Source organism: Mercenaria mercenaria, chromosome 10 (assembly GCF_021730395.1).
Source record: "Mercenaria mercenaria strain notata chromosome 10, MADL_Memer_1, whole genome shotgun sequence".
In the NCBI taxonomy this organism is placed as follows: Eukaryota; Metazoa; Mollusca; class Bivalvia; order Venerida; family Veneridae; genus Mercenaria; species Mercenaria mercenaria.
In genome coordinates, this window is record NC_069370.1 from 19,153,135 (window position 1) to 19,171,728 (window position 18,594).

The 18,594-nt window shown below is 33.9% G+C and overlaps 2 protein-coding genes across 2 annotated transcripts; both read left to right on the forward strand.

Moving 5' to 3' along the window:
* Positions 1-1,648: 1,648 nt before the first annotated feature.
* LOC123543262 (cerebellin-3-like) lies at positions 1,649-3,428 on the forward strand. The gene is made up of 2 exons (XM_045329342.2): positions 1,649-2,005; positions 2,698-3,428. Exons 1-2 carry the CDS (start codon positions 1,699-1,701, stop codon positions 3,111-3,113), a joined length of 723 nt encoding a protein of 240 aa, XP_045185277.2. The 5' UTR covers positions 1,649-1,698; the 3' UTR covers positions 3,114-3,428.
* A 9,777-nt stretch (positions 3,429-13,205) lies between these two features.
* On the forward strand, positions 13,206-15,706 carry LOC123559721 (complement C1q and tumor necrosis factor-related protein 9A-like). Its single transcript, XM_045351767.2, has 3 exons — positions 13,206-13,570; positions 14,562-14,648; positions 15,233-15,706. Exons 1-3 carry the CDS (start codon positions 13,264-13,266, stop codon positions 15,646-15,648), a joined length of 810 nt encoding a protein of 269 aa, XP_045207702.2. The 5' UTR covers positions 13,206-13,263; the 3' UTR covers positions 15,649-15,706.
* Positions 15,707-18,594: the final 2,888 nt, after the last annotated feature.

The following is an 18,594-nucleotide window of genomic DNA, read 5'->3' on the forward strand; positions in this document are numbered from 1 at the left end:
AATTGAAGGAAAGGCTTTGAGAGAACCAAATTACATAAAATAATTCGGCTAGTGTAATCCTCGATTCCCTGTCTTTAAGCTCAGAATCAGCCATATTCCACAATGGGTTCCTAACATTGTATTGAGCCTGTTTTATAATGTAGTAAATAGCATGGTCTAAATAGATCGAATACAATGTCACGAATCCCTGTGAAATACATGTATTCATATTTTTGTTTTAATGTTTTGGAAAATTACGTGAATGGCATTTTCTCTATACAGTGTACAGACATCGTACTGCTTGCTAAAGAAATATTCTTGACTGCTTAAATACTGCCTTTTTGTAACACGTTTTTATGAATGCATGAGCAAAAATAAATATTTTAGTCAAACGATATCTTTAACAAATAAGCAAAATCACCCCAAAGATAGCATTGATTTACATATTATTAAAACATATAATATAGGCAGTTGTGTCTCAAAAATAAAAATGACTGGTCCTTTAAAAAGCGGTGTCACTATAATAAACAACAATCTTTTTACCTTTTTCAACAAACTAAAAGACACAATTTCATCACGTGAAAGTGAAGATGAAATGTATATTGGAATGCAACAAGTAGTAAAGCACATGGAGACTGGGTGATTTCACGTGATATTTTACCGATATGCGATTGGCTTATCGCATTTATGGAACGCCGTTATTGAAATAAAGCTGGCACTCTGTATGATATATATAGAGAAAGTCTTGTGACCTGAATTCTTCATTCATTATTTCATATAATTTATTCAAACTTTCAGCAGTGATCAATATTGATACCTAATTGTGCAAAAGGGATTTTTTAGATTCCTCCTTGTTTAATTTCATGGATTATGGTCTTGAGTTTTTGTTTTTTTTGCTCTATATGTCAATTAAGTCCAGGTGAAGGCATGAATCACATTTGTGATAGCTCTAGTAAAGTATTTCAATAGTCAAGGAATGTGGCCAGTTGAGCTATAAGTTATGTCATACATGAAAGGAAAATACAGTTACTTTTGCTCAAAACAATAACTTTCAGAATTAAGAAATATATATTTCATACGTCTACTTGTACAACATGTAGAATGGAGTTATTTTTCATATGTAAAGCGTAATGGTATGATAAAAAAAAAATAAGTACGATATTCACTCATAAGTTACTTTTAAGCCTGGTATAACTTCTGGCCGCAGGAAATCTTTCGACTTGTACGGTAGTTGTATGTTCGTTGGAAATATGGATATGGGCTTTTTGATTTGCGATGCTAAGATAAACACTAGTGTTTAAAACTATCCATTCCCGTTTTATGTAATCACGAAGACCTCAATGGTACTATTATACACAGTTTTCATAAATATATCATATATGCTTTGTGACAATCATAAAAAATGACTAGCTACAAATAAAAAATAAATTTAAAATTCAAACGAAAACATAGACATGCACAGTAATACATGTGATTTTAATGCCGTGGCACAGTTCGGTGATCCTATATATGCAAACAAACGTTGTGTTGTTTTTAAGTCTTCAAGTGAATTCAATTTTTAAAACTTCAAAGCAAACAGACCTGTTACCAGTACTTTTTGAATACCCTTTATATTCAAGATTTAGCAGGCTTAAGAATATGTGGTTTTCAAAAGTATAAAGATAGACATTGTTGAAAGCGTGGAGTAATTTTTCCGGTGTTCCTCAGTCTTAAGACAAAATGTTGTTTTCAGCAGTTTTCGCTTTAGTTTTTTTGTTTGAAATTTATGTTTTCAGTGTTTCTTTTGCAAAAGAACCAATGTGTTCTAAATTTGCTTACGAGGAGCAACTTTTGGAGAAGATGGTCCGTACGGAAATTCGAGTAGAAACAATAGACAATGAGATAAAGAAAACTCAGGAAACTGTCTTGAACACTTTAAACGACATAAAGAAGACAGTTGCCGATATGACAGATAGATTTGAAGATTTGAGAAATAACATTACGGAAGTAATGGAACATAAGATCCGGGACATTGAGGAAATAGAAGGTAGTGTAATGTTATTGTTTGTCATCGAATACAAATTCTTTAAATAGATATTTATCTAGGTACATGAAAGTTTAATCAAACGATTTAATTTTAACGTGTTAGAATTATGCAGCCGCAAATACCATAATCAAATAAAGTCACATTTTCATATGTACTTATTTTAGGTGACGTATAGGTTCACATGACCGTGTGCTTTGTATGTTTTGATTTAGACTGTTACTGTGAAGTCACATGTCAGTGCGATAAACAAATGTCTTATCTTACTATGTATTTTGATTGACTCGGAAATGTTACAGAACTGATAAGGTAGACTAGCAATATGAGTCAATATGAGTTTCAGAATTTTGGAAATACATTAAGAACTACAATTGTGGTTTGATCAGGTATTTTTCCGTTAAGTTTTATGATACTTACCTTGCTTTCTTAAGTTATAATTGGAACATATATCATTTTTGTTTGGTGATATTTTTATGCTTTGATAACTGACGCAATAAAGCATTTTAAGTATACAAAATAAAACTTAAATACAAACCAATGTTTTTCTAGAAAAAAATCTTTTTTATAATCTACAACTATATTGTTTTTTAAGTATGCTAATTTACAGTTGTTCAATGAGTGTATTTACAGTTTTAAATTATTTTATAGATAATCAACAATGTTGATATATTAGTTTATTATAATTTCATATGCAGAGAAGATGACACGGTCATCTGTCGCTTTCTTTGCACACCACGTGCCAGATTTGTCTCTTGATGTGACTGACAAGATCATCATATTTGATAGCATCATTACGAACGAGGGGTCAGGCTATGACACTTCTACGGGTGTCTTTACGGCACCTGTCGGGGGAATGTTTCAATTCACTGTCAATTTTTGTTCACTATATAACCAACATTCGCCCATAGCATTGGTTTTGGCAGGGAAACAGATAGCTAAATCATCAAATTATGACACGTCCCACCACACCTGCGGCTCGTTTTCGGCAATTGTAAGAGTGAAATCGGGAGAAAAAGTTTGGGTAAAATGTGTCACTGGAAATTCTTCTTATAAGTTATATCGAGACAATTGGATGATGAACTCTTTCAGTGGATTTCTCCTCTACAAGTAGGCAATGAAAAGCGATATAACAAATTCTGTTGCTGGAGACGTGAAAAGATAGATCTAAAAACTTTATCATAATCATGTGTGTATATTTTAGTTTTAACTACACTTTCAGAAATATGAAAGTGCATTGGTTTGTTTTTGAAAATGAATGTGACTGAATGAGCAAGGATAGTCTGTTGCTGTTCAGAGACATTGTAGTTACATTGTACAAACAGGAAGCAAAATTGTTTAACACATTTCTTACTAAATGAGCGCATATGTATATTTGTTTACCTTTTGTCATTATGGTCTACAAGTTTTCCGTTGTTGAGTTATTTCTGACAGTTGAATCTTGGTATCTCGAATTCCAAGGGATCGAGATAACCGAAATTCGACTTAAAATGATCTTTTGTGCAGGGACGGGACTTGAAAATGCCTTCAAGATAGCCGGACTTTTGAGGCAATAGAGTTTCAACTGTATATAACATAAATCAAGACTTTATTTCGAGATGAAATATTTCAAACAGTAAAGGTAAAACAAAGAATACGTCATTTTCTTCGTTTATTTCATGTTATTGTTGCGGGGCGTAACGTAAAGTGCCAAAAGACTAACTGAGGAATTAATTAAAAAATGTCGATTTGTTTTCATGACTTAATAATAAACGTATGCCTTTTTTCGAGACGCTTAAATGTTATTAACATGTTACTGACTGCTAATTATTTACTCTGTAAATAAAACCCGATTTATTTTCATAAATCTGAAAAGTAAACATGACATATTCTAAGAACTCTCCAATTATTGTCTTAAGAATATTAAAACTTAGTATCTTCTTTGTTTCGATTGATCACTTAGTCTAGACTAGCTCGTAATGTGATGAGCTATGAAAGTTTCATTAGGATAGTTTGTGTGTGAAAATTTTAAGTGGGTTAGGTTTTTTTTTCTAAATATTAATATGTATTGTCAAAGCAAAAATAACACTATGCTATTGCAAACGATCAAATGTCACAATATTTGTTATATGAAGAAGGACAATAAAGGCTTCGTCTCCAGATTTTTGTCTTTTTTCTTTCTTGTCTTTTTTTAATTGAGAAAATGTTATTTTAGGTCAGTAAAGTCATGCCAAATTGATTTGTAGTTCTTCGAAATGACCTCATCAAAAATTTATTCTTTGAGAAAAACTTTGGGTCATAATTAAAAAAATTGTTTGTTTACGGTAACGCGAACTAAAGTTTTTATGTTTGAGTAAGTAGGTAGGGAATTATGCATATTTTGCATATAAATATATTGGGAACATTTTTTTCCATCTGACTGGCCAGGAAAAAAAGTTGGGTTGTAGCAATTTTCCTGGGTAGGTCGAGCTATCGCAAACAAATGTTTTTTAATGATAGCCTCAACTAAAAATGAGCCAACCCGCCGAAAGTTTTTCACTTTGTTTTTATAAAATCTCTGATATTATATTTATCTTCAAAATGAAAATAATTATACCCACGCAGTCATTTTTGGTCAATCTACAGATTAACTCGAAAGATTCGAGACAATATTCAGTTTCGCCGAACATGTGTATTTATAGCTCTGTAACTATTAATAAAAGCCAATTTCCAATGACGCAGCCACTCCAGATTTCACAGCAGTGTGTATATGTATGTATGTATGTATAAACGATATTGGAGACATAAAATACATAGATAAGTAAAATAAATGTAGCAAACTCATTAACCATTATCATGCTGGACCGGATTGACCAGTATAGATCATGACTTGCATTGTTTTATCTTTTTGGTAAGCACTCCTTTCACCAGTCTATGGGACTGTTCAAATTAAATGATGGCCAAGTTGATTGTAGAAATTTATCAGGGTAAGGGTTGAGGAACACAACGGGACACTGCCTTGGAACGGTCAGTAGCAAAACCACAACTGGAGAGTTTAAACCAGTTAATTGTACGGAAACCTTCACCACTTTCCAAAATTGATTACTGTGTACAGGTGAATCCCTAACATATGTTTTCGTAACAAAAGGTACAATATGTAAAACACAAATCAAAAACTGAATGAATTAAAAAATGATTTGTTCATGCGAAACGAACGACATATATATTACTGATCGGCAGTCTATGGATTTCACTGTTCATGGTTAATCTGCCGGTGATATTACATGAATGTCGTTCATGAACTCAAAAATACTATTTTTACAATACAATTCCTGTCCATTTGTTAAAACGGCTTTTTAACACATTGCACATATGTTATTGTATTTGTCATTAGAATAAGCCAGCTGGATCGCTTCCTCACATGAGGAATTCAACGCCCCCCCCCCCCCACCCCCAGCATACCAGTTCGTTTTGCAGACGAATGCAAATATATCGCTGCATATATTTTACAGTATTGTGTGCTTTAAATGTACGTATGTATGTATGTATAAAAGTATTTTGATAAAAATTTCAGGTCATTTATAATTCATATTGTCCTGTGCTCATGTTGTGAAATTTATAGCATTATAATCTAACAGTTTTAAACAGTGAAATTTTCAAATGTTTCAAATGATGAAAAAAAATCTTATTATTAATAGCATTGTAAAGAAATGTTGACAAATTTATGAATTAAAGGGAAAGGCAATATTGTTCTTATGTTAATCCCATCTTCTAGGATTTCTTAAATCATTTAAAAAGTGATTTTTCAAAATCGACTTAAAATGACAAAGTTATGAGCGTTTAAATATTTGATCAAAATTGTAGCCATTTTGTTTCCATGGCAACTTATAACAAAATGGCGGATTCATTAATTTTCTAGATACATATTTGAAAGGTATTTACTTTTTTTTGTAAATTTAAGGCTTAATGATTGCTTCCATTGTGCAGTCAACTTATCATAAGGCATTTCTTGTCCTATAATACATGTTGCAATCATGTAGATTTGTCTTAATTATGAATCGTAACGTTTCTTTCCTTCCGTTTATAATATTAGTAATTGTGTTCACTTGTAATTTTAAAGTGCTTGTTAATTTACCAGTTAAACTTGTGTACTTTATGAATTTCCGTGCATATATAACATGAAAGAGTACTGTAAGGTAATGGGCTCGTAATAACAATTGGTAGTTTCCGTGCGATTACGCAGCCTCCGTGAATGATTTCGGGCTCCTTTAAAATTTGGCCATATCAGAAAACTATTTTTCATAACAAACGGAGAATGCCGAAATCCCATACGGTGAATACGTAAATGAACGGAAATTGCCGAAATCCCATACGATGAATACGCAAACAACCGGAGAATGCAGAAATACGATACGGTGAATACGTAAATGAACGGAAATTGCCGAAATACCATACGGTGAATACGTAAATGAACGGAAATTGCCGAAATCTCATACGGTGAATACGTAAATGAACGGAAATTGCCGATTGTCATTACGAGTTTGCTGCCTTAAATGTAGTCGGTGTTCAGGCCCTGTGTTTTGTTCACAGGAGATATCTCCTGAGGCTATTCAAATTTTGTATAATTATGTCCCTTTTCTTCTCAAAAAACAGGATCAGAGCCAAGACTGATGAAGTCAGAATAAAACCTCCGAGTGTTGAGTCAGAAAAAATGTATCTTGTTGACGGATATGCTGTATTTTTCTGTTAGTGTATATGTGTGGTCGGTCAGATTCTCATTCTTCATGCTTGTATATATTTTCAATATTCAAATTTCTGTTTTCCCGTGAAAAGAATGAATAGAATTTCGGGTGGTCATATTCTTTTCTTCGCACTGGCATAATGCTGATCAGTGAAAATGATATAAATAACACAGAAGATATTGAGTTTTACACTGTCTGCATATGATTCGATTTTTTACATCATCATAAATTATGTATTATTCATTATGTATTATTCCAACTTTCAATATTTTTGGGGCCTTAAAACAGAGTTGATGTGTGTGTTTAAAGAATCTTTATGTCGAATTTTCGATCCAACAAACTTAGTTTTCAGGAGCTAAATACAGTATTATTAACATGAATCTGCATTATAAATGAATTATTTGAGATTTCTTGCCTTTTTTGTTGACTAAGTGTCCGAAAGTGAAACATACAAATAATGGAAAATAGTCTATTTTCCATTAGGCTGGTGTAAGTCAGAACAAATAGTAAATCTAAATGCACCAAAATTTTTCAATTAAATGTTAATCAAATACTTATTAAAACAACTTGCCCCTAGTATGAGTTCAAAACCCCATTTTTGACGCCATGTAAGGAAAATATGCAAATGGTTTACGCAATGTTGTTGATTCTACTCAGTTACCTGGTCTGTATACGAAATAATATCAAGAGGGTACCTGATCTTTCTTTTTTATTGATAACTGAAAAATCGCAATATAACTAAAAGTGTTAACTTACAAACTGTGACCGGATCTGAAATAATACTAAGAGAGCACCTTCCGCCTACCTCTGAGATGAAAAGTCACAATAATTATAGCCGAAACTGTGCCCCCGACACTAAAGATCCGAAACCAAACTCTTTTTATTAATTTCTTTTTGTCTTTTCCTTGGTGTCTATTTGTTTTCATTATCTTTTTATTCTTATAAGTTTATTTAATAACTCAAACTTTAACCACAGCAGCGGGCCATAGAGCTATTTCCGTATAGTTCCATGACTTCTCGGCAATGGCTAGTTTTGTACGAACAGGCCTTGCTTCACTCTTGTGACAGAGCAGTTCTTTATGGCTTCAAGTTAAATGTACTAATCATCTATCAGACGACATCTAATTTGCATAGCCAATAGCAATTAAATATATCCGTAATGAAATATATCCTTCTCAAACGATCGCCGATCGACTTTTATTTTCCGTTCTTTTACATTTTGAATAAAAGCCCAAAGTGGCAGAAAGTAATATTTACTTTGGGTAAAGCAACCAAATAGTTGAAATAAAAAAAAGTACCCCAAAAGAGCTGCGACCAAGTTCGGGTTCGAACTGGGGTCTCTAAACTCGAGTCCAGTGCGTTAACCTCTCGGCCATTGTAGATATTCTATAAATAAATTTCGTGCGAACAAATGTCCTCTATATAAAATCATACCTATAACTATCCCTGTTGAATTCCTTCATGAGATAGCATTTAGAAGATTTCCATCAGAATATAATAGAATACAAACTGTTACTAAGTGGTCTAAAGGTAAAAATTCACTAGTACTTTCAATCATTGGGGTAAAAAAATAACATGCAGCTTTTTGTTACTACAATTTATGTTTTTATTATTATCTATTAGTATACCAGTGATCAACTGAAAAAAAAAATCAAAGGGCTTTTTAAACTGCCATTTTCGACATATGAATTAGATATTTCATTGTTAATTGTCTCGCCGAAATTATATCATTGCAGTATGCGCTGCTTTTCTTTTCCACCCCTTTACACAATATTACTGTATAAGATATATTTCTTAAGACAATTTTTTTCAGTAAAAATTCTAGATTTTACAGAAATACAGACAATTAATTAAAGCCACTCCCTACCCATTTACTGGGCTAAATTTAGGCCCTGTGGTAGTTTTACTGTTAATTTTGGTAAACGTTTCAATTGTTTGAATATTTTTACTTCGGTTCTGAAAAATGATATATTCTGTCGTAGAAAAGTCAAGAAAGATGCATTTTGTAAATTTTCTGACATTCTAGAGACAAAATTTGACCTTTTTATCCCAGAAATCACTGCAAAAGTAAACGCCTTTATCTTAAATATGACTGAAAATCATATTTCTTTCAAACATTTTTCATGATTATGTTGCATTAGAAACGTTATTAATAGCATATAAAACAGATTTATGACTATTAAGATTAGCTGTGATATGTTCCTAAAAAAGTTTTATTTCAGCTCTTATTGGTTGAAATATTCAAATCCTTTTTTGTTTCGCTTCAAGTCACATTTACGTTACTTCTATATATAGGCCATTACTTTTTCCTACACATGTTTTTCATGAAGGTTTATCATAAGCAAACGAAGAAAATGAAAGCAAATAATGCGGGTGGAATAATTCCTAGTGAAATGCCAGTCAGTGGAGGTCTGCAACATTAAAAATGACGCATATTGGCTCCTGTCTGCACAGTAAACCCCTACTTTCGGTTTTGGTCTGCAACACTGTCCCAACATTGGAGTGTTAAGGTAGCAAGGTACTCTTCGAATTTTGCCCGCCGTCAATATTTGTAATAATTAGAACTTCGTGATTTTGGATGTCTGTAAATTAAGGTGAGAGATAATTATTGTTAATTCTTTAGAAAATTTATACACCCGATACATGTAAAATTCTGATATCAGTTGTAAAACTAACTGCTGCTAGCTTTGTATGAATCAATGAGACCCGTTTTCGCGGAAAAATTCAAATCACGGAAAGGTTCTGTGCTTGTTGATTGATACTCAGGAACATTTTTGCTATTTTGTGAGAAAAAAACCGAGCTGGATGGGCCCCCATTCCGTTTATATTCAGAAGTTCAGTAAGGACTATTAAATTGAGAAATGCAATAAAATTGGACATTGTTCTTGTAACGGGATCATTGTAGGCCGTTCAAAAGGTGCAAAATTGATTTTGGCATGCTATTTTTCATGGATGGTGTAAAACTTTCGTTTTCATAACTTTCTTTATTCTTGTATGAGAATCCTGATCTCGCCATTGATTAAAAGCACAAAACATGCACGCAATTTATAAAATGGCCACCCTGATTCTGCTCATAAGGGAAGTGCAAAATTGCGACTCGCTACATGCAAGACTGTCTGTGCCCAAAATTTTCGAATCTAAGTGTACCTTCCTACCTTAACATAAAAACGGTCTCATTTTGTCCAGAATATATTCAAGCGGTGAGAAAATGTGATTAAAGCACTCGTATTAGATGAATTTGCGCAAAAAGGACTTCTTTCCACTACACCACGGAATCACATTTTCGACCGAATTACTGACCTAGAGTGTTTTCCAGTCCTTCTCCTTACTCTTGTACCGTGCTTTGCAGCGTACCATTCAGCTTTTTTATGTGCGCGTGCCTAACACAGACTCTGCAACTTTATTATAACCACAATTTTTCCGCCATATTTTAGTAATTATTTAGAAAATGACTAAAAATACAGTCATGCAGACATAAGTAAATAAAATCCTATATGAAACTAATACAGGCACATGTGTAACGTTGATAATCCCTGCTTTGTCAAACGAAATCATACCTAATTTCTATGCATTAAAGATACCACTAAAGGTCATTTTGAATATTTATACTTTTGAATAATTACCTCTAGTGCACGTCTTACTATGCACTTAGACAACACGATGAATTACGAAAAAATAATACACTAGGTTAACAATATTAGTATTTACAGCATATACTGCGGATTATCACAACTACATAATTATTACAATCGCAAAGTAGTGTACACAGTGAAATGCGTGTTGTTCATCAAAAATCTAGCATGTTTCGTAGTTATTACATGTATGGAGGTTTCAGTTACGTATAATATTTCAATTATCTTTGTGTCCGATTTGTTTCATTTGTCTCGATATTTTTTCTGAACAGTTACAATGTGTCCTTTAAGGTACATATGCTTTACTGAAAATTCTGTGGTTTTGTGATATGAGCCGTGCTATGAGAAAACCAATATAGTGGCTTTGCGACCAGCATGGATCCAGACCAGCCTGCGCATCGGCGCAGTCTGGTCAGGATCCATCCTGTTCGCTTTCAAAGCCTATTGGAATTAGAGAAACTGTTAGCGAAAAGCACGGATCCTGACCAGACTGTGCGGATGCGCAGGCTGGTCTGGATCCATGCTGGTCGCAAAGCCACTATTTTATTTTTACCATGGCACGGCTCATATACTGCTAAACCTTAAAATATAAAGGAAACCTTTAAAAACATAAAGCAGTAAAATCAGGAACACGAAACAACCCGAATTGTAATACAACAAAGCAAACGTGGAAATACGCAGAATTCACATAACAAAACACTCGCGGTTAGTACTAAAATGAAATAGCTTACCAGATGCGTCGTGGTACGATAAGATAAACACAGAGTACAACATAACACAACGGAGCAGAGTACAAACACAATACAACGGACTACGGAGTACTGACAGTACTAATACAAACCAGTTATATAAATTAAAGCAGCATGCCTGCAGATCGTTCGACAACAAATTGTCTTTATTGCCGCGGCGGTCCGGGGTTCGATTCCCGACGCGGTCATCTTTTTTTCTTAATTTGGAACTTTTAAAATATGTTAGAAACAAAAACTCATATTCTAATGTTCATAATATAACCAAACTTCAGTTTGAAAAAAAAAGATTATTTTTTAGCCAAATCTGGAGGCATTCTGCTTTAAAACAAAACAGGTGAAACTGGTTTTTGCTACATATATTTCCGCCAGATACATTTCGACCATACACTGCTTTTACCAGTACTATTAGAGCCTTGTCTCTTTTATAACTTGAAAGATGCATCCGTACATATGACTGACATTATAAAGGATACCAATAAGTCTGAACAATAGCCTTGAGTGATGATTTTAATAGATCAATTTGTTGGGCATTCTCAATCTTTTAAGAATGTTTAACTTATAAATGGGTTTATGAATATTATGATATAAGGTGAACATATTAGGAAAATGTCTAGGATCTAAAGCCTTCAGTCGACAAATTGAGATGGCAGCCTTTAAGGATAAGGCTTATCATAAGACAATGAGACCATTCTTTCCAAATATGGAACAGACATGATAAATTTAATGAAATAATCTGTCAATTTGTAACATTTGAACACAGTTGCAAATAAATACAGTTTTGATTTATTAAGTAATTAACTTTTTTATTTTTTATATCTAAAAAGCTTTATATGATTGTACGTTATGAAGTGTCAAACCAGGCGCTTCTTCTAATGGACTTCAAGTGGTGTAGTACCAAAGTACAAGAGGCCAAAGCAAACAAAGCTGCTGAACTATGGAACACAATAGAGCAATCTTGAGTATGTACTCGACAAGTCATTTTCAAAGACATTGTTAGTCAATAAATGTACTTGTTACATAAAGACACACACATTAAGTGTCATAAAAGACCTGCTTTGATTCAATCGCCTGTGAAAACGTTGTTATAAGTGCCTCATTAGGTCTCCTTGAAAACAAAAGACAGAATAATAGAAAATACTTAACTGAATGGACTAAACAAAAGAGACAACTCGGCGTGTGTATAAAGTATGCTTTGTACAAGTTTATAATGTAATTGTATTTTCAAGTGTGAGGCCAGTTCTTATGTTACAGACAAGAACAGTTCATTGATGGTATAAGTGTCTCATGATGTCTCCTTGAAAAGAAAAATTAAAATACTTAAAGGAATTGTATTTATAAATAACACCTTATACGTGTTTATAGTCACAAACGAGGATAGTTCATTGAAGTTATATATGCCTCGTGCCAAATGACTCTATCCTGAAAGAGAACAGCTAAATAGATCGTTATTTGTATTTTTGAAAATCTTCTGTAAAAGCCCAAGACATAGACGACACATTAGCATTACCCTGTGAACTCGTGCTATGTAAAAGCGCGAGTCATAGACGACACATTAGCATTAGCCAGTAATCGCATCATTAGCCATTGAACTCGTGCTATGTAAAAGCGCAAGTCATTTGAACTCGTGCAATGTCAAAGCACATGTCATAGATAACAAATCCGCAATAGCCAGTGAACTCGTATTTTGTAAGACGACACATTAGCATTAGCTCGTTCTATGTAAAAGCAAATGTCATATCTAGATGATAAATTAGGACCAGCTAGTGAAGTCGTTTTATTTTGTTTCTAAGAATTGTATCTTGTATTTTCCATAGCTATACATAGATGATTGTAAAACTTTCTTCGTCGACTTAGTCCCAAGTTAATTCACATGTAGCATTGACAAGAGTTTTCAAACAACCCGACATTGTTTGCGCTTGTTTGTGCTTCCAAAGAATCATGATTCTATATGCGGAACTATCACACAGATTTTTGCGGTTATTGGCCTAACATAGCATTTACCGCCTAACATGATATGTTTCAAGCTGATATTAATCACATAAAAATTTAATATCATCAATCTGTTGCATTACTTTTTGAACATCCCTTGTAAAAGTCCACAGACCGCAATGGTTAGTATAACTTCTAAATAGATCTTTGAACGAGTTCATTAGTTTACAGCGTTTTACACAATCAAAGAGAAAATGTTGTTCACCGCAATCGTTGTAGTGCCCGTATTATTTCAAATGTATAATATCCACACTTCAATGGCAACAGAACCGATTTGTTCAAAATTCTCTTTCGAAGAACAGTTATTAGAGAAGATGATCCGGACGGAGGTTAAGGTAGAAATGATTCAAAGTGAAATTAAGAAAACTGAAGATATTGTCTTGAATACACTAAACGAAATCAAGAAGACAGTTGCCGATATCACTGAAAATGTTGGGGACTTTAGGAATAACATTACGGAAGAGATGGAAGCAAAGATTATGGATATACAGAAGAAAGAAGGTAGCTCTTTGATACTACTCAATGTGAAATTGAACGAGAATTCATGATGATTTTTTTTAAATGCATTGCATGTTTTGAGCACTTTGAATTATCTTAATGTAAGAATACGAGTACAGAAAGAAATTGCCTAAAACGTGAATATATTCAGAAAATAATATACGTTGGCCAACATTCCTCTAAGGTACATGTTACACAAACCAATTATTGTATTAAATACAAATAGCGCAAATGGAAACGATAATCTTTTTCATCTTTTATTGTCCCCGCCTTTTTCGACGAAAAAAAGGGGGCATAGAAATAGGCTGCGTCCTTCCGTCCTTCCTTCCTTCCGTCCTTCCTTCCGTCACACTTCGTGTCCGGTCTATAAATCTGCCATTTGTAACGTGATTTTGAAATAATTATCTACGAAATCCAAAAATCAAAAGGAAAACGTCTTGCTTTTTTATCCCCTTCATTATAGGAAACTTAATTTTCTTATTTAATATTCAAGGTTACGGCTTTTAGGTACATTTTGTAACTTTTTTTCTTCAAATACACAACCATGTAAAACAAAATATCTATGAGATGTTATATTCATTGACATTGTTTAGACTCATACTGTCACAAAAAATGCATGTACATTTAGAAAACGGGTTACCTACAAATGGCCTCAACATTAAAGGAAAGCACTAGTTTTTCTTTTATTTAGTTAAAATGTGGTTAATCAGATTTGGGTCAACTTGGTCAGATAAATATATGAAAACCGAAAAATGTCAGAAAATGTTGCTCAAATGTGATTGACCACCAAGTTAGTAATAAGGAAATTATGAGCAAAAAGTTTACCTGAATCGAGCGATTTTCCACGTGTACGATAACGAATAGCCTTGGCTTGGCCACCCTGACAAACAGATCGTGAAAATAAAGTAGCATGTTCAATTTGTGAAATACGAATTACACTTCCTTAACATTATAGAAAGTATAGTAATGAGTTGCACCTTTGATCTATTTACAGATTTGTTTCAGAAGACGCTTGAAGAACTAAAAATAAACTTCAAGAAAGATATGGAGAATGAAAGAAATATCTCCTCCGAATTCCGAGGTAATTTCCTATTGTTACTCAATATTATGATCTTGATCAGATTATAAGCCCGTCCGATTAGCTCAATATGGAGAGCGCAGATCTACGGATCGCGAGGTCGTGAGTTTGATCCCCGGGCGAGGCGTATGATTTCCGTGACAATTTGATAGAAGAGACTGTGTTAGTAGTCATGTCGTCCTGCACATCTGATTCAAGTTGGTAGTTACTTGCAACAGGTAAGTACTGGTACGTACTGGTACAGAATCCAGGAACACTGCTCGCCGTTTATACTTAACTGAAATATTGTTGAAAAACGGCGTTAAACCCGAAACAAACAAAATCGCTTAAAAGTAAGACAGCGGTTGTATTTAGCTTTATAATTGACCCATATCCAGTGGTTTCATACATTTTTTTTTATTTCGAATTTCGATACTGTTACTATAAAAAGTTACACGTGAATACCCTGCAAGTTTGCACCTGTATCATTGGTTAGTCAGACATTAGTACAAACTTCAATTCTTGACCAGTTTTAACTGTTTGTTCTCTGCACTTATCTTTACATGGGTTATTTGGCTATAATTGAACATTCTCAATTTTATTTTCAGAAATGTTGACTTTGCCATCTGTCGCATTCCATGCTCACCACGTGACAGATACAATCCTAGATGTGACTGACGAGATCATCAAATTCGATAGCATTATAACTAATGAGGGATCGGGATACGACAACTCAACCGGGATCTTTACTGCACCTGTAGGGGGACTGTACCAATTTACTGTCCATATTTGTTCATATAAAGGAAAACATTCTCCTATTGCCTTGGTGTTGGCTGGTAAAGAGATTGCGAAATCAGTTATATATGATAAGAATGAATCTTCATGTTCCTCTTCAGGGACAATAGTACGAATGGAATCAGGTGAAAAAATATGGATAAAATGTACCGCAGGAAGTTCTAGCTACCGGTTGTATCAAGATACCCACAGAATGAACACCTTCAGTGGAATTCTGCTAAGTAAATAGGCATTAATCTACTTGAAATATGAATTTTGACCTAGTTTTAAGTAAATAAGGTACCAAACATAGTCTTTTTGTGTTAACAAGGCTTTTTATGCTTTTACCTCATGACCTAGTTTTGATCCTAGATGAACCAGTTTCAAACTTGACCTAAATTTCAACAAGACAAATATTCTGACCAAATTCCATGTAAATCAGGTAGTAAAGGTGGCCTTGAAAGTTTTAACAAGGTTTTCCATGATTAGGTGCTCATTGTTTCTATTTTTGCTCTTGTGGCCCCTAAAAGACGCTAAGCAACAAATTTGGGAGAGGACTTAACAATGATGCTACAAACCAAGTCTGATGAATATCCATCAATCGGTCCATTAGAAGAATTGTTTAAAGTTATTTCTATATTTAGCTTTGGTGTCCCCTAAAAGGCACCAAATGCCCCAATTATAACAAAAGTAGGAAACATTACTTTCCAGTAATGCTACAGACCAAGTTTGATGAATATCCATCAATCGGTTCATGAGAAGAAGTTATTTCTATATGTAGCTTTAGTGTCCCCTAAAAGGGGCAAAGTGCCCCCATTTAAACCAAATTGGGAGACGAAATCTGACAAAGATTCATCATGTGGTAAATGATGAGGATTTTTCTATTTTTAGCTCTGGTCGCCCCTAAAAGGGGCAAAGCTAAAACATTTGACCAAATTTTAAAGTCCATGCCAGGATGCTTCTGAGTAAGTTTGGTGCAAATCTTACCGGTTGTTTCAAAGATGTCATCTGAAGAAAAGTGTGAACGGAGAGACAGACAATGAGTGATCACAATAGCTCACCCCTAGCACTTCTTGCTCCTGTGAGCTAACAAAAATGGACCCACCGTAACTGATAAGATTTTTTTTTCAATCTCCTATTAAAGAAAAGAAGGCGTAATGAGTGGGATTTTCAAAAACAAGTATCCTTGAAAATGTGTTTAAATAATAGCAAAGGTTGATCTACACCCGATGTACAATTATCAAAAAGGTCAAATGCACACTTTTATGCAAATGAGGTCAGAAAATCACATTTTAGCCTAGCCCGAAATAGTTTTGACTTGGCGCTTATACGGCGGTTAATTTAGTTTTGCGGTGTCCAATTAATTAAAAAAAGTTTTGTTTTTATTTTTTGTTTTTTTATTCAATTAATATAACAGGCCCGTTGAAACCTATATGGTGATGTAATTTTTAAATATGTACTCCGACGATCTGCCGAAGAAATGCCTACTTTATGCAAAAATCATGCCAAAATCTTTCTACGAAATTATTGTTTTTGAGCGGAATGACTAAGAAGTGTGTGAAAACTGTTCCAAAGATTTCTTTTAAATACTAAAATTATCATATAAATTTATTTTACTGTTAAATGATCGCCTTTTCTTGCGTTTTTCAACCAAGTTCACATTGTCTGTTTGTAAGATTTATTTGCAGCCTTTATTTAACGGCTTGTTGCATTATTAAATGGTTTTTCATATTTGGTTTAAGCCCTGTTTCAACTGTTTGATAACTAGTTCAATACAATTTCCTTGGAATCTGGAGATTGTTTGTTCGAGCACGACTAGCTACAGGGCTCCATAAAAGGGGAAAGTTGTCAATTTCCTACGGAGAGCTTGTGCCTATTGATTAGCAACTATTAAGGCAGGTTGTGTAAACAGACCGCCGTGACATAATTTGAAGGTTGAGAAACGGCGTAAACCCAACACAATAAATGGTTATAAAATGCACAAGACTTAGTGCAGTTATCTGTTTATTTCCTGTCCGCGTACACTTGTAAGGCGTGACGTTAACGTCATGTCGTTTTGACTGTGCATATTTCAGCCAATTTAAAAAGTCAGAAATAGCCGGGAATAATTATTGACTATTAACTCCTTTTTTACAGTGACTTACAACTGTCCCATTGAAAAATATTCGTCACGGATAGAATGACTGTACTGACACCAAACCTACGATCGCTGAACGGTCCAACCAGTGTGTCATTCAGTCTGCCATGATGGGTGGGGGTAATTTTTGACAGGGTGAATTAAAAATAGATTATTTTCTAAGGTTCAGTTGTATTTGAAGTTTCAAAACTGGAACGATTTTAAAATCTGAACAAGAGCCATGTTAGACATGGCCAATCCCCCCGTTGGGCATATTATAATTGAAGGCTAAAGTTCCTGGCAAGTTAGTGTCTGAAAGTATTAATTTTGGGGAAAGCTTTGAAGAACCGTTTAGTTGTGGTCCACATCAGGGGTTTTAAAGATGTGGAAGAAAGAATAAGTCAGTGGTGAGGTGGTTTACTGCTAAATTTGATTAATTTTCATGAACAATATAGCTATGATGTTTTTTCTATATGGCTACTGTAAAAAGAAGGAATGAAAAGCTAACAGGGAGCAAGAGTGCCAGAATGTCACAATATACGCCCGTCACAGCAAATTTCTTTACTCTAGCAGCTGTATTTGCAAATGGAATTTTAATTTTGTGGTTGTTTAGTAATCATTGTAAGTCTTTTGTTTTTCTAAGTCCACAAAAAAACTCCTTACCAGGTAGAGATATCTTGAAATACACCTAAAATTGGAAAGTAACATCCATGTTGTACCACAGAAAAGGGGTCTTGTTTTTTCCCTACGGTCAATTATAAAAATGTTACAATATAAGTTATTTATAGTAACAACTAAGGGAAGTTAATCTTAAAAAACAAAAAACAAAATTGTAAGTCCACACAAAAATCTTTAACAGGTAGAGATTGGTCAAAATACACCTCAAAATTGGAAGTAGCATGCATGTTGTACTACAGAAAAGTGGTCTCGATTTTTCCCTACGACTAGTAATGAAAAAGTTACAATAAAAGCTATTTAAAGTAACAACAAAGGGAAGTAATTCTAAAGAACGGAACTGCGCATGACACTTCGTCTCATGATGGTGTATAATTGTGCCAAGTTACATCAAAATCCCTCCAT